This window comes from Henckelia pumila, chromosome 2 (genome assembly GCF_033568475.1).
Source record: "Henckelia pumila isolate YLH828 chromosome 2, ASM3356847v2, whole genome shotgun sequence".
NCBI classification, from domain to species: Eukaryota; Viridiplantae; Streptophyta; class Magnoliopsida; order Lamiales; family Gesneriaceae; genus Henckelia; species Henckelia pumila.
Genome location: NC_133121.1, coordinates 142,285,155 through 142,310,985, shown reverse-complemented (window position 1 = coordinate 142,310,985; position 25,831 = coordinate 142,285,155). Strand labels below are relative to the sequence as shown.

Genomic DNA, 25,831 nt, shown 5'->3' with positions numbered 1-25,831 from the left:
TTGTTTCGAGGAATACCACCTTCATGGAGAAGGAGTTCTTACTTGATAAGAAAGGCAAGATGATGGAACTTGAAGAAATTCGAGAAGAACCCGAGATACAAAATAACGATCCCACACCTCAGGAACCATTAAACGACACGCCTCTTTCTAGAAGATCCGAGAGGACTTCTAGACCTCCTATTCGATATGGTTTACTTCTTGAAGGGGATCAAAGTGAACCCGACATTGGATGTGATCCAAGAAACTTCAAGGAAGCAATTTTCTGATGCAGATTCGAATTTATGGCTTGAAGCTATGCAGTCGGAAATAGACTCTATGCATACAAACCAAGTTTAGTCTTTAGTAGATCCTCCCGATGGAATTGTTCCAATAGGGTGTAAATGGATATACAAGAGAAAACTTGGGCCTGATGGTAAGGTATTGACCTACAAGACACGATTGGTGGCAAAAGGTTATACTCAAAGACAAGGTGTTGATTATGATGAAACCTTTTCACCAGTCGCAATGTTCAAGTCCACAAGAATCCTTATTGCCATAGCAGCTTGGTATGACTATGATATGACAAATGGATGTGAAGACTGCATTTCTTAATGGAAACATTAAGGAAGAGATCTATATGATGCAGCCCAAAAGATTCACATCCATGGGAAGCGAGCATAAGGTATGCAAGCTTCAGAGATCAATTTATGGTCTCAAACAGACATCAAGAAGTTGGAACCAGAAATTTGATGAAACAATAAAGGATTTTTGGTTTCATCAAGAACCCGGAGGAACCATGCATGTACAAGAAAGTAGTTAAGGATGCTGTGACATTCTTAGTACTTTATGTTGATGACATCCTACTCATTGGGAATGATATAGGGATGTTGCAGTCAACAAAGATTTGGTTATCAGGTAGATTCTCGATGAAGGATTTGGGTGAGGCGTCCTATATTCTAGGAATACAGATCTATAGAGATAGATCTAAGAGAATGATAGGACTCACTCAAGCAACCTACATCGACACCATTGAGGCGGTGCTGTCTTTTGGAAAAGTTCCAAGCAGGACACCACAGCGGATTCCACCACTAAGGCAGAATACATTGCAGCATCAGCTGCTGCTAAAGAGGCCGTTTGGATGAGGAATTTCGTCCAAGAGTTGGGAGTAATTCCTGAAGCTGTTGGTCCAGTCCCGGTGTACTGTGACAACACTGGTGCCATTGCTCAGGCAAAGGAACCAAGGTCTCATCAAAGATCCAAACACATACTGAGGAAATACCACATCATCCGGGAGATCGTGGAAAGAGGAGACATCAATGTCGAGAGAGTGGCCTCTGCAGACAATATCGCTGATCCACTTACTAAGCCCTTGCCAGGACCATTGTTTGACAAACATCACGAAGCAATGGGACTACGTAGTATGACTAGTTGGCTATAGGGCAAGTGGGAGATTGAAAGAGTTGATGCCCCGCTAGCCAAGTTGTGGCTAAGGGCTTTGAGAGTCTCTTATTGTAAACAATCTTTGTTTAATATAATTTACATTCATTAATGACATTTTATTTATCTTTCTTCATAATGTTATATTGTGATATACTATTGTTGTTTTGATAAAGACCTTGAATATACTATAGTGTAAGTAAGATGAGATAGTGAATAAAGAGATATCACTATCATGAAACACATCTTATAGTCACTGTATATTCTAAACAGTTCCTAGTCAATTGAGCCATCCGCAAATAAGGATAAGGATCGCTCGAGATCGAGACTAGCATTTGCGATGCCAAGTACCACGTTTCATTGGTATGGAACATAGAGATGTTCAAAGCATGCAAATGGAATTTTATATGATGAATGATCGAACTACCCTATTCAGACTTTCCAAGTGGTTATTATTAATTGAGTGGATAAGTCCGCGGTTTTGGTTGTACACCATTATTCCTTATTACTTGAAACATCATGGAGACTCTATATGCTAGTACTATACTTTGACTCGTTTACCGACTCTATGAGGGTCATCAGGTATCGGGATTGGGTACAGTTATGACACATATAGGAGTCGATGCTTTGTTGTCAAGGATTCACCACACGCTTGCGAGTGTGGATATCCTATGCGATCTGAGGAGATATTAGTATGACAAATCTCTGGCCAGAGTACTCGATGTGATTTAGGTTACTTGGTTTCCTAGTAGCACATGCGATGTCACTATTTGTTCTTCAAGATGCATTGCATAGTTATCGAATCTCGAACGACTCTCGATGTACCAATGGTTGTTGATTTGATCGGGATATATGGATGAAGGGACCGTACTGTACGCTAACCAAAACCTACTGGTTCTTGCAGGCACTATCAGTGATACCTAGGGAATCATGGGGCGATGTTGCTAGGCGCTCTTACCATGATTCGATGGGTAAGTCGGAAATTGTTGTTCCGAGTCACAAGGAGTTGTGAGCCCACGGCTAGCTGTATCCCTGAACCATTGAGGGTCACACAAGTAATGGATTACTAATCCCCGTTGAGATAGTTAAATTTAAAGAGTTAAATTTAGCGAAAGAGAAGTTGGACTTCTTAACTAAAGGGAGTGGAATTTCCTAAAATAACATAGGGATAGACATTTTTGGAAATCACTGAATTCGGATTCAGAAAAATTATCTTGACTTTAAAAGGTGCAGAAATGGTTTTTATGCACATTGGTAAAATCAGTTTATCAATCGGAGTCATGATGAATTTTATATTAATTTCTATAATAACAGGCTAGGCTTGTTGGGCTTAAGTCATGAATTATGGGCCCTAAGGAGTTAGTGTCCTAATAAACATATAACTTAATCCAGTCTAGAAATTATATATATATATATGTGTAATTTTCGAAAAACATGATTATTCCAACCTTGCAATTTTCAAAAATCACAATATATTTTCTAAGGGGATTTTTGAAATTCCCTTCTCCTTTTTGAGAGAATTCAGTCTGGGATTTTTCTGAAAAATTACATTCTGAATAGACAGATCAAATCTGTTTAATCTCTTCGATAAACATCTGATTGATTTCTAGTGCAATCAATTAGAGGGTTTCTGTTTTCTGTTCGTGGACCTAATTCAGGAGTTGATCGAGCGAGTGATCAGTTCCTGGGATTTACAACAAGAGAAGAAAATTCTGTTGGTGTCCATAATCAAGCCATAGCTTGAAGAGGTAAAATTTTAATTGTTATTATTATTTTACATGTTGATTTTAATCGTTACGATTTGATACCCATGATATGGAATCGTTCCATATAAGAAAATAAAAAATTTTAAACTTCCGCTGCACCGGGTATATCATCTTTGATCCGAGAACGCGTGTTCCAACAAAAAGATGAAATGAAACTGCGAAAAATCATGAAAATGATAACGAATTGAGACGCAGTAAAAGGTCTAGAAAGAAAAAGACTTTTAGTCCCGACTTTCTGACTTATGTATTGGAAAATGAACCTCGAAAACAATAATGGAAGCATTATAGAGTCTCGAGGCTCTATTGTGAAAAGCTATTAATAGCGAAATAGACTCCATCATGTAAATCCATACATGGAAATTGATGGATATTCCATCAGGAACAAAGCCTTTAAGATGCAAGTGAATCCTAAAACGAAAATACGAGGTTGATGGATCTATAGACAATTATAAGACCCGGTTGGTGGCTAAAGACTTCAATTAAAAATAAGGCCTAAAATTCTTTGATATTTATTCACCAGTGACTAGGATTACTTTCATTTGAGTTCTCATCGCCATTGCCATGTTGCAAGACCTTGAGATGCATCTAATTGATGTGAAAAATACGTTCCTAAATGGTGAATTGGATGAAGAAATATACATAGCACAACCTGAAGGGTTTGTGGCTCTCGGACAGGAGCATAAGGTGTGTAAACTCGTTAAGTCATTTTACGAAACGATACTAGCGCCAAAACAGTGGCACGAGAAATTTGACAAAACTATGTTGTCAAATAGTTTCAAGATAAACGAGTATGAAAATGGAGTTAGTTCAAAGACACACCTGAATTGTTCGTCATAATATATTTATACATAGACGATATGCTTATTATGAGAAGTGATCATAATGTGATTATGATCAAAAGTGGTGTTTGACAAATGAAAGGTTTCCATTCAAGAACAAATGGGTGTATACACCAAATTGGTGGATTGTATTCTATTGAATATGTCAATAAATGCAGTGACAATCGAAATTGGTGAACCATTAAAACATTGCAAAGAAATGTCAATGTTGCGAAGCATGTCGCGACAACTGTCAAGACATGACTAAGGAAAAATATTCGTTGTAATAAATGATGATGAAGTTGTAATTGGAACTCGTTCTAAGTGAAATAGAGACGAATTTGAAGTTCATTACAACAGAAAATATGCAACGAATTCTTGACAGAATAAAAGTTGTTGCAAAAGTTGTCGCAACATGAAAAGGAACAAAAGTACAAACAATCATAGAATGGATGATTGAATGAAATGTTCACTGTTTACAGTGATTATGAACATGAAAGTTGTTGACAAATGACTTTGACAAGAGATATATGGGTACAAAGAATGTGATATGTGAAACTAAGATCATTAAGACATGTGAAGGAATTGTCCTCACACATTCTCATTACATTGAGATGGTTCTAACTAGATTCGATGTTTATGATCTTATTTATATCGAAAATCCAGTAGATGCAAATCTACAATTGAATAAGAAAAATGGAGAACTCATATTATGATTGCAATATTCAAGTGTAATTGAAAGTTTGATGTACGTCACAAACTGTACATGTTTGGATATTGGTTAAATGTCAACAAACTTAGAACATGTATATGAAATATATGCAATATCTTTAGAAGGCTATTGTGATGCAAAATACATAATGGACACAAAAGAGCTATGAGTACAATGGTATGTCACGACATGTTGATCGTAGACATAATGCCATTACACAGTTGATCTCTAATGAAGTTATCTTAGTCGACATTGTGGAATTTAAAGATAACTTGATGGATGTGTACACAAAGTTTTGAGTAGAGATCAAAATACTGCTCATCAAGGGGAATGAGACTAAAAATCTACAATCAAAAAGATCTTAGCGGAAACCCAACCTGAAACGTCCTAAAACTTCTACTTAAATTTTTTTTTTACTCTATAACTATAACAGAATGAATATAAATATATATATGCCCATACCTATATATATATCGTACTTAAAAATAACTTTACTTAATTTAAAATACAAATACACAATAGATACAATAAAAGTACACACATGAAATTAAATAATTAAAATTAATTACTAGATAATAATTTATAAAAATTTCATAATAAAATTCCTAAATAATAATTATATACAAAGTTCATGCAAACTTAGAAAATAATTAATTAAATCTAAAATCCAAGCATACTCTCAAAATCTAAAAATAATGAAACATGTGCGGAAATACGTATTTTAAATCTCAACATAAATATCATAATTGAGCGATGGTCACGAGTTCTAGCCGCCTGAAAACTCATACGCCCTCGCCACCAGTCGGGAACACATTATCCTCATTAACCTTCAGCTCACCTGCACCATTTAAATCTAGTGAGCCTAGAGGCTCAACACGTTCTATCCTTACATAACAAAATGAAACCACACATAAGCAGACATCATATAAAATACGTGAATATAAATATACATGCATGATCTTAAAATTATATGCATATAAACATGAAATAAAATAATTATACTGATTTATCATCATGCTAAACATATATCATCATACTAAATAAATTTTATAAAATAACTTATCATGATTTCTTAGTTCTCAACAGGTTGTATTCATGTCGGTGGCCTCATACTAAGCAATTGATCAATCTAAAAACCAACGTACGCGGTGGTGGGGTTTCCACCTCTGTGCTGCCACTTCACCAGCCCTCTCAGCTGGATCCATAAGCTCATCATACATAAACATTATCAGGAAGGTCACCGGACCCAGGTATCTCGGCCTCCAACCATATCACTTTCTACCTTCACTTCAACTTCCATAAAAATGTATTTTTCTTAACATGCACTTAAACTTATCATAAAAATTATTAATGATGCATGAACATAAAAATTCTCTTTATTTCTTTATTTTCATGAAAATTCTCCCGTATATATATATTTAATTTATTTTCTTAAAAATCATACTTATATATCTAATAAAAATGCATGGATGAATTAAATATATATTTACGGATATTTATTTTTCCAAGAACTTGTTCGAGCTGCTGACCACTTAACTTAAACCCAAAAATTCCTGGACTGACTCTAAAACCCAAAAGCCCAATCTGACTTGGCCCATTAAGTTTCATGGGCCCCCAGGCCCATGAAAACTAATGGGCTCACTTAAAACATAATTTAGGCCCATTAACTAATTAACTTAAAATTAAATTAATAAAATTATTAACTACCCGGTAACTTATAAATTAGACAGATAAAATTACTAATCCCAACACAACTTGGTCCAATAATTCTCATGGATCACACGGCCCATGACAAATTAATGTGCTCACTTTCATAATTATTAAAGCCCATTAAATTAGTCTAATTAATTAATTAAACAAGCCCAACCCATTAATTAACTACTTAAACTCTTAATTAATTAAAATAAAATACCCAAGCCTAATTATTAAAAGTCTAGACCCGGACTAAAATTAATTTGACCCATCAAGACGTTACCTGACCCAGACCCGGACCCAAGACCCAAGCCCAAACCACCTAAAAAACCCATAACCCCAAATAATAATAATAAAAAAACCCAATTACCCAACCCAATCACGTACAGACTCCCCCCCATGCTCTTTACTATCGGCCATGTAGCAGCAGGTTTATGGCCTGCTGTCGGCCAGCTCCGGCCGCCAAATGGCCGAAGCTCCACCGCCCAGACCACTAGTAGAATTTTCGCATTTTACTTCGGCATAATTTACTTCGGCAATTATTAATTACGAAGTAGTATGTAATAAACAACTTCGGTCATAACACAAGTGAAGTAAAAACAAATATTTAACTTCAGTATTTTAAAAAACACGGGCTTCACTTAATTTTTAAGAACATATTACTGCGGCATATATTTGTTTGCCGAAGTAAAAAAGGGAAAAATAAATTTTTTATTGATAAGCTGTGAAGTAAATTCCTTATCTTTCCAACCTTCAATCAATTATTGTAGTCGACTTACAGATCGTGAAAAGCCCAAACTGCATCGATCTCCTTCTTCCAAACTCCATCGATCTCCTTCTTCAGCCCTAGCTCCCCGCCGATTCACAACTCCAGCCTTCCACCACCGTCAGGAGCCGCTCGATGTCTTCCAAACTCCATCGTTCCCCTTTTCCCAAACTCCATCGTTCCCCTTTTTCAGCCCGAGCGCCTCGCCGATTTACAACTCCGGCCTTCAACCACCACCAGGAGCGGCTCGTCGATGGAATAATTGTATGAATCCTTTTCTTTTCCTATCGATTCGGGTTTTAAATGTACTTTTTGGATGAGTTTTCTATTTTTTTTCCCTGAAATCGGGTTCTGTTTTTTTTAAAAATCAATTCGAGTTTCCTCTTTTTATTTTGGTTTTCAATGTTTCATTATCGTTGTTCCCTCGAAGAAACTAAAAATATGCTAATGAATCGCACATTAGTGGTATGTGCTTAGGTATGGCCTGTGCTCGAACCACCACTTCCAGCGGAGGAAAACTCCCGATTGAAGTTAAAATTGGGTAGAGCTTGTTCCAAGCTTCATTTTGACATCAAAATTTCCAAGAACTCGTGACTTGAAGCTCGAGCCTGTCGCCCCTGTTTCTGCTATAGCTGTACGAGTTTTTGTTCTTCGATCTTCAGGTGATTTTTCTTTGATTAAAAGTTTGATATTGCGATCAAAAAACATGGCTGGTTTCAGTCACATTCCACAGGTTTTCCGAAGATTTTTTCTTCAATTTCAGGTTGTTTTGTTGTCATTTAGTTTAGATTCAAAATATAAATTATCAGAGCCAAACTCTATTTCTTTCCAGCCCGATTCAGTTATGTTCGATTTCAGGTTGTTTTGTTGTCTTTTAATCTCATGTTTTGTTGTGTTCTGTGTACGTCACTTGCATATGTTTTGGACTCTTGTATAAATTATAAGGGCAAGTCTGCGTTTTGGGTTTTGGGCCTCTGGCTAATCCCATGTGGCTGAGAATATTTAAAGAAATTGTAATTTGATGTGTCTTGGGTTAGCTTGAATGAAATAAATTCAAGCTTTTTATGCATTGAGTGTTGAGCATTTGGGATTTCACCTGGGTACTGCATACTTTTGTATATTAATGCAAGTAAAATATTTAGTTTGTATTTTAGTTTGTTTAGGATATTTAGGATATGATGAAACTGGATGCTAATAATTAGGATATGATGAAACTGGATGTGGATGAAATAAATTTTATTGGCAGCCACAGAATAAGGAAATTTATGGTAAAATATAGAGAGTAACACTCCTAGAATATCATAAAATGAGTATGATTTCTTTCATCGACCCTCAGAGATGGAGGACACAACAGATGATGGTAGGAAAACTCAGTCTCTGTTACTTGCTAATAGAGCTTGATTGATGGTTGTTTTTCATTTGACCCTTACTTTGGCAGGAAATGTTATTTTTGAACAGAGAGCAAAAATGGTGAATTTTTTTATTCAAAATCTATTTTGTTCATAGTTATTGCAATTTTAGCATCATCTGTCGCATTGACAATAAATGCGCTGCTTGCAATGCAATTGCTGTGAGTATTTGGTGCCGATTGAATAATTATTTGTTGCTCTTTGAAGTTAGTTTCTGGTATTCATTTTTGAAAATTTGAACGCGTTTACGGAAATCTTTCTGATTTCTTTGATTGCAGGAGGAGCTGTATCTCGGACTCCTGAAAATAAGAGTTTTTGGAGGTTGTTGAATGTTGATTGGAGGTCAATGCATTGTTTAAGTTTTAGGTACTGGAAAAATGATTGGGTGGATCGTTATTTTGATGTAAGGTACAAGAGTAAAGTTAAATAAAATTGCTGAGAACTAGCTACATGGCAAATCTATGCATGAGTTTGTTTATATTTCTGAGTTGAAAGCCAAGTTCAGAACTAGGATGAAAACAAAATCAAGTGATTTACTAAGCTAAAAGTTTGAGATTTTTCACTGTGAGGGTCCATGGTACGAGAAATTAGGTTGTGAGTTACGGGATGGATAAGCCTAGATTCCAAGAACTAGTCTTATAATGTTTTTGATGACCTGAGCTACACCCTTTGATTTGAGTTCATGCCATCTGTTGGTGGCTATAAGAACCAGGTTTTAGTTAATAATAGTTTTTTGTATTGCACTGTTGTGGACAAAATATTACGCCGAGATACAATGGTGGAACTCTATCAACTAGAAGGTGCAAAATTTTCTTGTTTTACTTATTGAAAAAATGACTTGCACCTTTAGTGATCATACATTTTTAAAAAAACAGGTACCTATATTTATGCTAACCTAGAAGACACAATCATATATTGATTGATACAAACTGAAATTTCACAAGCTAATTTTTGACTATCAAGAATCATACATATTAAATTTTAGGCTCTCATAAATAAAAATTTGAATTCATCTTGATGTGTTAGTATATTTTATATGGTATTAACAATGGATAATTATTATTTTGACAGATGCAAATTGAATTTCTTTCATTAAACATCGGATGAAATTCATTGCAATTCAATGAAGTATTTGAGATGGATGGTCCCCTCGGTGCTGTTTAGTCCTCTTTTTTGCTTTCTTCTTCCTTTTTCCTATTCGTTGCTATATATGATATGGAAATGCACTGCCGAGGCTGTTAAAAGTTAATTCGTTTAGCATTTGACACCAGCGTTACTTTGATTACACAATGATTCAGAATTTTGTGTCATAGAGGGTGCATTTCCATATCAAGCAAATATTATACTTAAAAGACGAAGAGCTGAGGGTCGAAGAAATACTTGTAATTTGTTTTGTAGTTTAATATAGGAATCTACTAGTGGCTCCGAGGCATGATCCTCTCGCATATCTGCGCGGAGTATCCCCAAGAAACGGACATGGACCTAGTTGGTTTAATTTCTTGCACATCATATATTATATATACAGATTTAATTTGGAGCTAGCTAGCTAGAAGAAGCTGGATCGATCAGGAGAAGAGAAGAAGCGTTAGCTGCATATGGATCTATATATATATGGTTTGTTTTGGTATTAATAATTAATCAAGATCATTTTATGTCTAAATACTATCGGTATAACGTTTGATATATTAGCTTGCAGCAGTACTGTCTTTTTTGGGATCGATGATGAACAATGTAGTTGATCGACTTATATATGTACGATCGAGCCAGCCGCCTTTATAATTAATTAATTAAGTACCTAGCTTGTTCCATTTATATTCTTATATATCATATATTTAAGAAGCTAGTGTTTTAATAACCGAGAAATCAAATAATTAATATTTAAATCTTCCAGTTTAATTCCCTAGCCATATTGGCTGTGTTTAGTTTCCTTTTCTTTTCTTTTGGATGCGTGTAATTAATTATTAGCATGCATATATATTCCTGTAATATATTCTTGGCAGAAAGGATTTCACAAACTCTTGGAATATTTAGGATATGATGAAACTGGATGCGGATGAAAGAATACTTTTAAGAGGTTCAAGGGGCCTTCCCAATATCCATCATGTCAATGACACTACCACGGTAAGATTTTGTCTAGTTTTAATGCAAGTAAAATATTTAGTTTGTATTTTAGTTTGTTTCTGCTGCTCTCCAGCCAATCTAAGTTCATGTAGTTGAACTGTAATGTTTCTTGTCATATATTTAAAAGGGTTAAATATGTGCGTCAAGTTCTTTGAATTCTTCCTCTAGTTTCTCTCTATCTGTGATAGTATCCTTTTTGACAGAAATAATCCATAAAAAATGTAACCAACATATGAAAACATATCCTCACCTCTAATTATTATTATTTTTGTTTCTTTTGTCAAATTATGTTAAATATATCATGCGCCACAGATGAGAGTCTCGTTGTGGCTGGACTAGAATATCTATTGTGATTATGTGAACTAGCATATTGGCCTTATGGATATATTAAGGGATAATTTATAGATTACATGGTTATTTTAGCCATGCAATGCTTCGTCAAATTATTGGGATATGATCATTCTGATTTTTTGATTAAAACAGCAGAAAAGGCATAAGAGAGGGAATTTTGTCATTTTATGATATTATTCCTTCTTGATTATGTAATTTTTCACGAATTGGTGTTTGGTTTCCTGAAAAAGTGGGTGCCTTGATTTTCCGTTGAGCAAGCAGCACTACTACAGTCCTATCTTTGGCTTTTCAACTAAACTGTAGTGCATGAGTTTCCAGAATGCAAGTAATCCTTTTTTTCAGAAGTGCGGGTAATCCTTTATATTTTATTGTCACTATAAACTATTTTTTCATGGGTAAAAAACCACATTACAATTAACTATAATTTTACCCTCTTGCATATTGGTGACTTCACATCATTAATTCGAAATGAATGGAGAGAATCTGGAAAAAGAACCTCGCATCATGGAGCTTACGAATCAGGTAAAGTTTTTGTTCTCTGAGAGGGCATACACTTTTTATTTTCTTTAGGTATTAAAAAATTGATTTTTAGCATTAGTTGTATTTTTAGATTTTTGCAGCTCTTACCATCCTTTCAAACAGTCTTTGGTTGATCTCAAGGGTTGCATCCACAATGCACTACTCTTCATTCTAAAACTATTAATTCGAGCCACTTAAACTTCATGATAGGAAACTATTAATTTGAGTTCGTCCAGACTTTCAGTTTATGGAGAAGATCATGGACTTGGAAGTCGCCCTTCAGCAATAGGACATTCTGGCGGGCCTATTGTCACTCAGGTTTGGGCATGTACTTTGAATATTGCTTCTGTTCATTGAATTTAGGAGTTGGATGTTACTGCTTGCACTATTTATTCCTGTAAATATGTCATGTTGATTCCTTGTGGCAGGTTGCACAGACAATGCAAGTACCACTTGCTTATGCAGAGGATATAATTGGAGTTCAGGGAGAAATATTGATTACATTAGACGCACTAGTGGTGACATTCTAACTGTGCAAGAGAGTAGGGGCCTGCCTGATGAAATCACCGTGGAGATAAAAGGCACCTCTTCACAAGTTCAACTTGCATTAGAATTTAATTTCGATTGTTTTATAATACTAAAAAATTGTATATTAAATTTTATTTTTAAAATTTTAAATTTTGGTTTATTTATAATATTGAAAATTTTATATTATTTTTAATTTTTTTTTTGTTTTTTAGAATGTCTTTTACTTCGTCAATTAGTGAAATTGCCGAAGTATAAGCATATCTTTTGCTTTGAATATTTCATTAAAAATCGAAGTAAAAGAATACATTTTACTTCGGCAATTTCTTTAATTGACGAAGTATAAGCATACTTTTTACTTCGTAACTTATGAAATGAGCGAAGTAAAATATATGTTTTTACTTCGGCACCGGTCCAATTTTGCTTTCAAAAAATGACCAAATACTTCGGTAATTTAAGGTATAAGACTTCGGTGATTCAGCGAAGTAAAAAGGTACCCTATTACTTCACGTGACACTACTTCGGTAATTAAGTACCTACGACTTCGGTTATTAACCGAAGTCTTAAGCGATTTTTCTACTAGTGGACGTAGCCCACGTCTGGGCTGTTCAAACGAGCCATGCCTCGCTTTGAACCGATACCTATACAGCCCTAGCGAACCACGTTTCCGGGAATCCCGAAACTACCGTGCAACCTGTGCAACCCGAGTTCTCTTGCCTTTCTCGACCAGGTTCGGCCACCATAGACCGGAGCTCCCACACCTAAACCACCCCATGGTCCAGACGCAACCCTGGGACCATTCCTGAACCGAGCCAAGCCTTTCATGTCTCGGCCAAAGCCCCCCAAACCTCATGCAAAAACCTGCGCGCCCAGCCCTACATGGCTCCTGTTCAGCCTTCAACTAGCCACTTCTAGATGCAAAATACCCCTCAAAACTGACCCTAAGGAACCCTAGATCGACCCTTAAACCGATGGTTAGCTCATCGAACAGCCCATGGATCAAAATCATGCATAAACAAGCCAACATGTAAATAAAACGTGAATGCTTGGCATGAACATGAAGATCTTTATTCTAAAACCACATATATTGAGTATTTTTGAATTGAAGTTGTCAATTTCTGTTAGGATTTCTTTCTGTTTTATAATTCCTATTATTTAGGACATTTGACTATTTTTTTTGTGATTTGTTCCATGTTCTCAGATTGTGAAGAAATTTCTTTCTTTTTCAAGTTTATTTCTGTTTGTAAGCCTTATAAAAAGGCTAGCAGTTTTCTAATAAACTTATGAGATTTTCTGATATTCTTCCAAGTAAATTACTATGAGCCTTAGAATTTACAATATTGTGGTATCAGTTTGAAAATAAGGAACCGCAGATTCCTTAACCAAAAGAAAAAAAGTAGAGGGGTGAGCGTTTGTGAAAAAAAAAGGAAGGAAAAGAGTGATCGAAGTATGACAACTGAAAGCAACTTCGTTCAACCAGCAATTCCGAAGTTTGATGGACATTATGATCATTGGTCCATGCTTATGGAAAATTTTCTTCGTTCAAAAGAATATTGGAGTTTGGTGGAAAGTGGAATTCCTGCAGCAGCAGAAGGTGTTTAGCTTACTGAAGCTCAACAAAAGTCAATTGCAGATCAGAAACTAAAAGATTTGAAGGTCAAGAATTATCTGTTCCAGGCGATTGATCGGAACATCATGGAGACCATTCTCAACAAGGATACTGCCAAGGACATCTGGAACTCTTTGAAGCAGAAGTATCAGGGTTCCACAAGAGTCAAAAAAGCACAGCTCCAAGCACTTCGAAAGGAGTTTGAGATTTTACAAATGAAAGAAAGAGAAAGTGTTGATGAATACTTTGCTCGAACTCTTGCCATAGCAAATAAGATGAAGATTCACGGTGAAAAATAACTCAAGTGATGGTCATTGAAAAGATTCTGCGATCAATGACCGCAAGGTTCGACTATGTTGTGTGTTCGGTTGAAGAGTCTAATAACTTAGACACTTTAACCATTGATGAGTTGCAGAGCAACTTGTTGGTGCATGAGCAGAGGATGAACGGGCATAGAGGAGATGAGCAGGCATTAAAGGTAACTTACGATGATAAATTCCCTGGAAGAGGAAAAGGTCGTGGTCGTGGAGCCCCTCGAGGGAGAGGCAGAGGAAGAGGAAGAGGAAGAGGAAGAGGAAGACAATCATTTAATAAAGCCTTGGTTGAGTGTTACAACTGTCATCGGTTAGGACATTTCCAGTATGAATGTCCTACGTGGGAGAAAGGAGCAAATTATGCTGAGCTTGAGGAAAATGAAGAGATGTTACTAATGTCACATGTGGAGCTTAATGAATCAAAGCAAGAAAATGTTTGGTTCCTTGATTCAGGGTGCAGCAATCATATGTGTGGCAATAGAGAGTGGTTCTCAGAGTTTGATGAAGAATTCCGACAATCTGTGAAACTCGGGAATAATTCTAAAATGACTGTGTTGGGAAAAGGTAACATTAGACTACAAGTTGCTGGAGTTACTCAGGTAATCACTAACGTTTTCTATATACCTGAGTTGAAGAATAATTTGCTGAGTATTGGCCAATTGCAAGAAAGAGGTGTATCAATTTTAATTGAAAAAGGAGAATGCCGAGTCTACCATCCCGAGAAAGGACTCATTATGCAAACAACCATGTCTGCAAACAGGATGTTCATTTTGAATACAAAAATTCTGCCAAGCACTCCCATTTGTTTCCAAGTAACGCTTGAAGATACCAATCATCTTTGGCACCGCAGATATGGGCATCTAAGCTTCAGTGGCTTGAGAACTTTGCAGAAAAAAAACATGGTGAAGGGGTTACCACAATTGAAGGAACAATCCAAAGTATGCATAGCCTGTATGGTGGGAAAGCAACATAGAGATGCAATCCCAAAGAAAATTTTGTGGAGAGCGTCGCAAAGGCTACAATTGGTGCATGCTGATATCTGTGGACCCATTACTCCTATCTCCAACAGTAAGAAGAGGTATCTTATAAGCTTTATTGATGACTATAGTCGCAAGGTGTGAATATTTTTTCTTGCTGAAAAGTTTGAAGCCTTTACTATCTTCAAAAATTATAAAAATCTTGTTGAGAAAGAAACAGGGTCTTCTATTCATTGTTTGCGCACTGATAGGGGTGGAGAGTTCACATCTATCATCTTCAATGATTTTTGCAAATCTAATGGCATTAGCAGGCAGTTTACTGCTGCTTACATGCCCCAACAAAATGGGGGAGGCTGAGCGAAAGAACAGGACAATAATGAACTTGGTTCGAAGTATGTTATCTGATAAGCAAGTTCCAAAAAGTTTCTGGCCTGAAGCTGTAAACTGGACAGCGCATGTGCTCAATAGAAGTCCTACACTGGCAGTAAAAGACATGACTCCTGAAGAGGCTTGGAGTGGAATTAAACCCAATGTCGACTAATTTCGGGTTTTTGGATGCCTTGCCCATGTTCATGTAACAGAAAATAAGAGAAAGAAGCTGGATGATAAAAGTATTCAATGTGTTTTGCTAGGAATGAGTGAAGAGTCTAAAGCATATAGACTTTATGATCCAGTTTCAAAGAGGATAGTTGTCAGCAGAGATGTGGTGTTTGAAGAAAATGAGATTTGGAACTGGGGGAGGAAAAATTGTGAAGAAAGCAGATTTGATATGCTCGAATGGGGAGGAAGTGATGATGAAGAAAGTGAGCATGATCAAAGTGAAGAAGCTGAAGTTGCATTAGGAGGAGGAAACACTCAAACACTTGGAGAAAGCACGCCAAACTCACCAAGAATAAGGAATAGAAGAGCACCATTCTGGATGGAAGACTATGTAAGTGGGGGAGAATGGTCAAAAGAAGAATTTGAGCATAATCTAGTCCTATTTACATCCACTCCAGATCCAACTACTTTCGAAGAAGCTGTTGAAAGTTCCAAGTGGAGGGCTGCAATGGACTTAGAAATAAAAGCAATCGAAATGAATGGGACTTGGGAGTTGACAGAATTGCCTAAAGGAGCAAAGAAAATTGGAGTAAAGTGGGTTTTTAAAACTAAACTCAATGAACATGGCGAGGTTGACAAATGTAAGGCTCGGTTGGTGGAAAAAGGGTATGCACAACAACATGGCATAGATTATAATGAGGTGTTTGCACCTGTGGCTAGATGGGATACAATTCGAATGATAATAGCTTTGGCAGCTCGAAATGGATGGAGTTTATATCAACTTGACATCAAAAGTGCTTTCTTACATGGTGTGTTGAATGAAACAGTGTTTGTCAAGCAACCACAAGGTTATGAAAAGAAAGGTGAAGAACATAAGGTGTACAGATTAAATAAGGCATTGTATGGCCTTAAACAGGCCCCCCGTGCGTGGTACAGCAGAATCGAAACATACTTTGTCAAGGAAGGATTTGAAAGGTGCAACTGTGAACACACTTTGTTCATAAAAACAGGAGATGAAGGTAAAATTTTATTTGTTAGCTTATATTTTGATGATCTGATTTTTACTGGCGATGATGAGAATATGTTTATTAAATTCAAGAATTCTATGCATTCTGAATTTGATATGACTGATTTGGAAAAGATGAAATATTTTCTCGGTGTGGAGGTTTTACAAAGTTTTGAAGGCATTTATATCAGTCAAAGGAAATATGCAAAAGAAGTGTTGGAAAGGTTCCATAGGGAAAATTGTAATAGTGTGAAGAATCCCATTGTTCCTGGTGTTAGACTAACAAAAGATGAAAATGGAGTCAAGGTGGATGCCACTATGTATAAACAATTAGTTGGAAGTCTTATGTATCTAACTGCAACAAGGCCAGATTTGATGTATGTGGTGTGTCTCATTAGCAGATTCATGGCAAATCCAACCGAGTTGCATCTGCAATCTGCAAAAAGGGTATTAAGATATTTGCAGGGTACTGTGGAATTGGGAATTTTTTATCAAAAGAAAGGTAGTGAATAATTAATAGCATATACAGATAGTGATTATGCAGGAGATATGGATGACAGGAAAAACACTTCAGATTATGTGTTCTTATTCAATGAAGGAGCTGTGTCATGGTCCTCAAAGAAACAGCCTGTAGTTACTTTGTCTACTACTGAAGCAGAGTTTGTGGCTGCTGCTTCCTGTGCATGTCAAGCGGTATGGATGAGGAGAGTATTAGAGAAACTTGGTCATTCTAAAGGCAAGTGTACCACTGTGTGGTGCGACAATACTTCTACCATTAAGCTATCCAAGAATCCAGTCATGCACGGACGCTGCAAACACATTGATGTAAGGTTTCATTTCTTGCGTGATTTAACCAAAGATGAAATTGTTGAGCTGAAGCACTGTGGCACAGAAGAACAAGTTGCAGACATTATGACAAAATCACTTAAGCTGGATGCGTTTTTGAAGTTGCGTGCTCTGCTCGGCATGCGTGAGGTACCAGGAATAAACTGAATGCAAGACCGCAATCAGTTTAGGGGAGGAATTGTTGAGTATTTTTGAATTGAAGTTGTCAATTTCTGTTAGGATTTCTTTCTGTTTAATAATTCCAATTATTTAAGACATTTGACTATTTCTTTTGTGATTTGTTCCATGTTCTCAGATTGTGTAGAACGTTTTTTTCTTTTTCAAGTTTATTTATGTTTGTAAGCCTTATAAAAAGGCTAGCAGTTTTCTAATAAACTTATGAGATTTTCTGATATTCTTCCAAGTAAATTACTACGAGCCTTAGAATTTACAACAATATACACATGCAACATTCAATCTTTTATGCATAAATCAGTGTATAATGATTTAAATGGTGTTCAAAAAGGGATTCGAAACGTGCCTTGATAAATATTTGCAAGAAACGACGCAAACGACGCGTATCAGGCTCGCCGGGACGAACGAACCTTCAAACTAATTTAAAAACCTTGAAGAATCGGATATGGAGGCTAGTGATTTTGCTGTAAAAACGTGAGAGAGGATAAGGAAGAAGGTGGAGGCGGCTAGGTAGGAAGAAACGTGAATAGAGTAGGGTTTTAGGAGATAATTTAACATAATTTAACTAATAATTAATTAGGATAAATATATACTCTAAACATATATAATTTTAAAACTCTTAAATACAATATAAATCTGATATTTAACCTTAAATCCCGAAATTATAATTAATGGGATTTTTAAAGCTTAATAAAAGTCATTAAAATGACTTATTTTAGATAAAAACGGACCTATAAATATACATATATATAAATACCATAATTTTCTTCAAATTATACCTTAAAATAATATTTTAAGGCTCTTAAAAATCTCATAAAGTATTTTGGGTGAAAACAACATCTCGTCCGTCCACGGTCCCGTCTACGCGATCATAAAATAAACTTTCTCAACTAAATTCATAAATCACATCATACAGATTTAAATGTCGAAGAAAAATATTTAAAACATGCAAATAAATAACATAATTCACATAATAACTCATAAAACAATTTAACTCATTTTCACATTATTTTAAAATTATAAAATCCCCTAGTTATGCATGCGAATTTACGTGACGAATTTCTTGGCGTTACAATTTTCTCCCCCTTCAATGGAATTTCGTCCTCGAAATTGAAACAAACTCGGGGCAAGAACACGTTTCCTCATGTAGTTCCGAATCGAGCAATCCGAATATGAAAAATTTAATGCGTTAAGTAAAATTACCCGTGATGCGCAAAGTATCCGGTACTGCTTCCTCCGCCTACATCACATAGACTCATCCGACAGCATTCTTCTTGGGACAGTGCAGCATATGTGTCCCGGTTCCTTGCAATGGTAGCACATGTCTGATCCCTTCATGCATGGTCCTGGATGGGGCTTCTGGCACTTCTGGCAGAGAGGTAGTGTTTATGTACTAGGAACGATAGTTCCTTGCTGTCTCAGTGGATTTGGGCCCTTCGACGGCCCAGTGGACTGCTTCTTTGCATCCTACTATGGATACGACTCGTGGTACGATGGTTGGAACGGCCTCTTCCTCAGCTGCTCCCTCAAAATCTCCTTCCTACCATCCTCGGATCGTACTCACCGCTGCCTCATAAGTGGTGACATCCATCATGCGTACATCATGCTTGATGTCCGCCCTAAGCCCATCGACGAACTGTCTCATCTTCTCCTGCGCACTATAAGCAATCAGGGGCACAAAATGACACCCCCTCTCGAACTGCTTGATATACTCAACCACCGTCTTGTCCCCCTGCCGGAGACTCATGAACTCCCGAATTATTCGGCTGCGCACATCCTCAGTTAAATATTTGGCGAAGAACATCCGCTTGAACTCCTCCCACGTCAAAGTCTATGGGTTCACACCTCGAACTGCGCCCTCCCACCAAAGGGCTGCATCGTCTTTCATCATGTACACCGCACACTTTAATTTATCGGCATCAGTGAGTCCCATATAAGCAAATATGATCTCCAAGGAACGGATCCACCCCTCAGCCACGAGTAGATCAGTGACACCAGAAAACTCCTTTGGTCCCTTCTTCTGGAACCGTTCCGCAACGTCTTCGTCGTGTGAAAGTCGGGGTCGTGTTGCCTGTTGCTCCAGCAATGCAGTGATTCCTGTCATCATATTAGCATTGGCCTGCTCCAGTGCTGTGAGCGGATTTTGCTAAGGAGGAGTTGGAAGATTCCCGCATCTGTTCATCTGTCTAGGAGACATACTGCACCACCACATATTTCCCCACGTAAATCGCCATGCATAACTAATATTTTTTTGACTTTAAGACTGTCGTAAGTTTAAATTCTTATTTTCATAAATCAATAAAACATAACTCCTGTGTCCCATGCATAAATCATAATTTAAAACACTTAAAACTTACAGACTGGCAGTGCGGTTTCTGAGCTTCGAACAGCAGGCTATTCACCCTCCAAGGACTATGGTTCTGATACCAAATGAAACGTCCTAAAATTTTTACTGAATTTTTTTTTTAAATAAAAACTATACATATATGCCCATACATATATGTATCAACATTAAAATACTGCTAATAAATAAAACTCTTAAAACAAAAGCTTAAATAAATAATAAACATTAAACCACTAAAAATCTCACGTCATGCTAAATAAAAATAATAATAATATCTAAGTAAAAATCCATAAATCTGAAATGCGAAAACATAATAAAATTATTTCTCTCAACCACTGGAAACTGAAAATACGAAACATGTTTTATAAATTCTCAAAAGTACTCAAACATGCTAAGACTCAATGCGACGGTCACGGGGCCACTGCCATGCTCACTCATACGTCCTCGCCACCGGTAGGAGCTACATAATAATCCTAATGCTCACCTGCACCATATAAGCGTAGTGAGCCTAAAGGCTCAACATGTCTAAACCTTTGTAACAAGGGTTAAAATAATGCATCACATAATCATACTAATACATATACATAATCCATGACCATGCGTGCATGCTCTTAAAATAATGTATCTAAATTCTTTCATGTCATAACTTTCATCATAAAATAACATCCACGTGTTATATCATATTATACATAACATAACTGGAGCATGTCTTAATCAAAAAGAAATGTTTAGGTTATATCCATGAATGTGGCTTGTAATCATGAGCGACTGATCAGTCTAAGAACCATCGTACATGGCGGTGGATAAATCCACATCTATGCTGGTAGTAAAACTACTCTGTGCTCGGTGGTAAAACCACCTCTATGACGGTAGTAAACTACCTCTGTGCTCGGTGGTAAACCACCTCTATGCTGCCACATAACTTTAATTTCCATAAAATATTTTTCATGCTCAACATTTATAATAATTATAACATGTAAAATTTCATTAATGCATACACTGAAAAGGTGTCCGTAATATATATTTAATTAATTTTTTCTTAATAAAAATACTAATACTTGAAAATAACTTTCATGCATAAAAATAAATTAAATATATATTCCGGACTTAGTAAATTTTCATGGGTTGGTCCAGACTGCTGATCACTCATTCTAAACCCATTAAACTTAAATAAAAGCCCAAAAGAAATAAATTTTTAATTAAAAGCAATTAATCATAAATGAGCCTAAATAAAAACATTTAAGCCCATTAACTTAAACTAAGCCCAAAAATCATATTTTAGCCCAAATAACTTAAATAAACTTAACTGGAATATTTAGGCCCATTAACTTAATTAAACCCAATAAATCTCTAGACTAGCCCAAAATCCACGGATTGGCCCAAAAATTTCCATGGGCTCCCAAACCCATAAAAATCATTGGGCTAACTTAAATAAATTATTTAAGTCCCAAATAAAATTATTTGGAGGCCCAAATAATTTTATAAGTAATTAATTTGGCCCATAAACTCAATAAATCAATAAGTACTTAAAAATAAAATTACCCGAGCCTAATTATTAAAAATCTAGACCCGGACTAAAATTAATTTGACCCATCAAGGTGTGACCTGACCCGGACCCGAACCCAAGACCCAAGCCCGGCCCACCTAAAAAACCCATAACCCGAAATAATAATATGAAAAAAACCCAATTACCCAACCCAATCACGTACAGACTCCCCCCCCCCCCCCTGCTCTTTACTATCGGCCATGTAGCAGCAGGCTTTATGGCCTGCTGTCGGCCAGCTCCGGCCGCCGAATGGCCGGAGCTCCACCCCCCAGACGTAGCCCACGTCTGGGCGGTTCCAACGAGCCATGCCTCGCTTTGAACCGTTATCTATACAGCCCTAGCGAACCACATTTTCGGGAATCCCGAAACTGCCACGCAACCTGTGCAGCCCGAGTTCTCTTGAATTTCCCGACTAGGTTCGGCCACCACAGATCGGAGCTCCCACACCTAAACCATCCCATGGTCCAGACGCAACCCTAGGACCATGCCTGAACCGATCCAAGCCTTTCATGGCTCGGCCAAAGCCCCCCAAACCTGATGCAAAAACCTGCGCGCCCAGCCCTACATGGCTCCTGTTCAGCCTTCAACCAGCCACTTCTAGATGCAAAATACCCCTCAAAACTGACCCTAAGGGACCCTAGATTGACCCTTAAATCGATGGTTAGCTCCTCGAACAGCCCAATGATCAAAATCATGCATAAACAAGCCAACATGTAAATAAAACGTGAATGCTTGGCATGAACATGAAGATCTTTATTCTAAAACCACATACACATGCAACATTCAATATTTTATGCATAAATCAGTGTATAATGATTTAAATGGTGTTCAAGAATGGATTCGAAACGTGCCTTGATGAATATTTGCAAGAAACGACGCAAACGATGCGTATCGGGCTCGCCGGGACGAACGGACCTTCAAACTAATTTAAAAACCTTGAAGAATCGGATATGGAGGCTAGTGATTCTGCTGTAAAAATGTGAGAGAGGAGAAGGAAGAAGGTGGAGGCGGCTAGGTAGGAAGAAACGTGAATAGAGTAGGGTTTTAGGAGATAATTAGCATAATTTAACTAATAATTAATTAGGGTAAATATATACTCTAAACATATAGAATTTTAAAACTCTTAAATACAATATAAATCTGATATTTAACCTTAAATCCCGAAATTATAATTAATGGGATTTTTAAAGCTTAATAAAAGTCATTAAAATGACTTATTTTGGGTAAAAACGGACCTATAAATATACATATATATAAATACCATAATTTTCTTCAAATTACACTTTAAAATAATATTTAAGGCTCCTAAAAATCTAATAAAGTATTTTGGGTGAAAACAACATCTCGTCCGTCAACGTTCCCGTCTACGCGATCATAAAATAAACTTTCTCAACTAAATTCATAAATCACATCATACAGATTTAAATGCCGAAGAAAAATATTTAAAACATGCAAATAAATAACATAATTCACATAATAACTCGTACAATAATTTAACCCATTTTCACATTATTTTAAAATTATAAAAGTTTTGCATGCCAATTTACGTGACGAATTTCTGGGCGTTACAATTCTCTCCCCCTTAAATGGAATTTCGTCCTCGAAATCGAAACGAACTCTGGGCAAGAACAAGTTTCCTCATGTAGTTCCGAATACGACAAATTTAATGCGTTAAGTAAAATTACCCGTGATGCGCAAAGTATCCGGTACTGCTTCATCCGCCTGCATCACATAGACTCGTCCGACAGCATTCTTCTTGGGACAGTGCAGCATAATGTGTCCCGGTTCCTTGCAATGGTAACACATGCCTGATCCCTTCATGCATGGTCCTGGATTGGGGCTTCTGGCACTTCTGGCAGAGAGGTAGTGCTTCTGTACTAGGAACGATAGTTCCTTGCTGTCTCAGTGGATTTGGGCCCTTCGACGGCCCAGTGGACTGCTTCTTTGCATCCTGCTGTGGATATGACTTGTGGTACGATGGTTGGAACTGCCTCTTCCTCTGCTGCTCCCTCAAGATCTCCTTCCTACCATCCTCGGATCGTAGTGCCCTACTCACCGCTGCCTCATAAGTGGTGACGTCCATCATGCGTACATCATGCTTGATGTCCGCCCTAAGCCCATCGACGAACTGTCTCATCTTCTCCTGCGCACTATCAACAATCAGGGGCACAAAATGACACCCCCTCTCGAACTGCTTGATATACTCAACCACCGTCTTTTCCCCCTGCCGGAGACTCATGAACTCCCGAATTATTCGGCTGCGCACATCCTCAGTTAAATATTTGACGAAGAACATCCGCTTGAACTCCTCCCACGTCAAAGTCTATGGGTTCACACCTCGAACTGCGCCCTCCCACCAAAGGGCTGGATCGTCTTTCATCATGTATACCGCGCACTTTACTTTATCAGCATCAGTGAGTCCCATATAAGCAAATATGATCTCAAGGAACTGATCCACCCCTCAGCCACGAGTAGATCAGTGACACCAGAAAACTTCTTCGGTCCCTTCTTCTGGAACCGTTCCGCAACGTCTTCGTCGTGTGAAAGTCGGGGTCGTGTTGCCTGTTTCTCCAGCAATGAAGTGATTCCTGTCATCATATTAGCATTGGCCTCCTCCAGTGCTGTGAGCGGATTTTGCTGAGGAGGAGTTGGAGGATTCCCGCGTCGGTTCATCTGTCTAGGAGGCATACTCCACCACCACGTATTTTCCCACGTAAATCGCCATGCATAACTAATATTTTTTTGACTTTAAGACTGTCATAAGTTTAAATTCTCTTTTTCATAAATCAATAAACCATAACTCCTGTGTCCCATGCATAAATCATAATTTAAAACACTTAAAACTTACAGACTGACAGTGCGGTTTCTGAGCTCCGAGCAGCAGGCTAGTCACCATATAAGGACCATGGCTCTGATACCAAATGAAACGTCCTAAAACTTTTACTGAAATTTTTTTTAAATAAAAACTATACATATATGCCCATACATATATGTATCAACATTAAAATACTACTAATAAATAAAATTCTTAAAACAAAAGCTTAAATAAATAATAAACATTAAACCACTGAAATCTCACGTCATGCTAAATAAAAATAATAATAACATCTAAGTAAAAATCCATAAATCTCGAATGCGGAAACATAATAAAATTATTTCTCTCAACCACTGGAAACTGAAAATACGAAACATGTTTTATAAATTCTCAAAAGTACTCAAACATGCTAAGACTCAATGCGACGGTCACGGGGCCACTGCCATGCTCACTCATACGTCCTCGCCACCGGTAGGAGCTACATAATAATCCTCATGCTCATCTGCACCATATAAGCGTAGTGAGCCTAAAGGCTCAACATGTCTAAACCTTTGTAACAAGGGTTAAAATAATGCATCACATAATCATACTAATACATATACATAATCCATGACCATGCGTGCATGCTCTTAAAATAATGCATCAAAATTCTTTCATGTCATAACTTTCATCATAAAATAACATCCATGTGTTATATCATATTATACATAACATAACTGGAGCATGTCTTAATCATAAAAAAATGTGTAGGTTATATCAATGAATGTGGCTTGTAATCATGATCGACTGATCAGTCTAAGAACCATCGTACGTGGCGGTGGATAAATCCACCTCTATGCTGGTAGTAAAACTACTCTGTGCTCGGTGGTAAAACTACCTCTATGACGATAGTAAACTTCCTCTGTGCTCGGTGGTAAACCACCTCTATACTGCCACATCACTTCAATTTCCATAAAATATTTTTCATGCTCAACATTTATCATAATCATAACATGTAACATTTCATGAATGCATGCACTGAAAAGGTGTCCGTAATATATATTTAATTAATTTTTTCTTAATAAAAATACTAATACTTGAAAATAACTTTCATGCATAAAAATAAATTAAATATATATTCCGAACTTAGTAAATTTTCATGGGTTGGTCCAGACTGCTGATCACTCACTCTAAGCCCATTAAACTTAAATAAAAGTCCAATAGAAATAAATTTTTAATTAAAAACCATTAATCATAAATGAGCCTAAATAAAATCTTTTAAGCCCATTAACTTAAACTAAGCCCAAAAATCATATTTTAGCCCAAATAACTTAATTAAACTTAACTGAGCCTAAATAGAATATTTAAGCCCATCAACTTAATTAAATCTAATAAATCTCTAGACAGGCCCAAAAATCCACGGATTGACCCAAAAATTTCCATGGGCTCCCAAACCCATAAAAATCATTGGGCTAACTTAAATAAATTATTTAAGGCACAAATAAAATTATTTGAAGGCCCAAATAATTTTATAACTAATTTATTTGGCCCATAAACTCAATAAATCAATAAGTACTTAAAAATAA

At 36.8% G+C, this 25,831-nt stretch overlaps 3 protein-coding genes across 6 annotated transcripts; 2 read left to right on the top strand and 1 right to left on the bottom strand.

Annotated features, from left to right (window-relative positions):
* Positions 1-8,857: 8,857 nt before the first annotated feature.
* Positions 8,858-12,247, top strand: LOC140884108 (RNA-binding KH domain-containing protein PEPPER-like). Of its 4 annotated transcripts, none has more exons than XM_073290777.1 (4): positions 8,858-8,982; positions 10,611-10,700; positions 11,781-11,888; positions 11,999-12,247. In XM_073290777.1, exons 1-4 carry the CDS (start codon positions 8,926-8,928, stop codon positions 12,098-12,100), a joined length of 357 nt encoding a protein of 118 aa, XP_073146878.1. In that variant the 5' UTR covers positions 8,858-8,925; the 3' UTR covers positions 12,101-12,247. The 4 variants fall into 4 exon arrangements, 3 of the variants coding, with proteins under 3 accessions (XP_073146878.1, XP_073146880.1, XP_073146879.1); XR_012150551.1 differs by having other exon boundaries at positions 8,951-8,987; positions 9,651-10,700; positions 11,999-12,245; XM_073290779.1 differs by lacking the exons at positions 8,858-8,982; positions 10,611-10,700 and adding an exon at positions 11,476-11,573 and having other exon boundaries at positions 11,807-11,888; positions 11,999-12,245.
* Positions 12,248-13,544: 1,297 nt separating this feature from the next.
* On the top strand, positions 13,545-14,003 carry LOC140878582 (uncharacterized). Its single transcript, XM_073282194.1, has 2 exons — positions 13,545-13,689; positions 13,729-14,003. Exons 1-2 carry the CDS (start codon positions 13,545-13,547, stop codon positions 14,001-14,003), a joined length of 420 nt encoding a protein of 139 aa, XP_073138295.1.
* A 5,098-nt stretch (positions 14,004-19,101) lies between these two features.
* Positions 19,102-19,665, bottom strand: LOC140878580 (uncharacterized). Its single transcript, XM_073282192.1, has 2 exons — positions 19,427-19,665; positions 19,102-19,327 (listed from the first exon to the last, which is right to left on the bottom strand). The coding sequence occupies exons 1-2, from the start codon at positions 19,663-19,665 to the stop codon at positions 19,102-19,104; spliced, it is 465 nt and encodes a 154-aa protein (XP_073138293.1).
* Between the last annotated feature and the right edge of the window lie 6,166 nt (positions 19,666-25,831).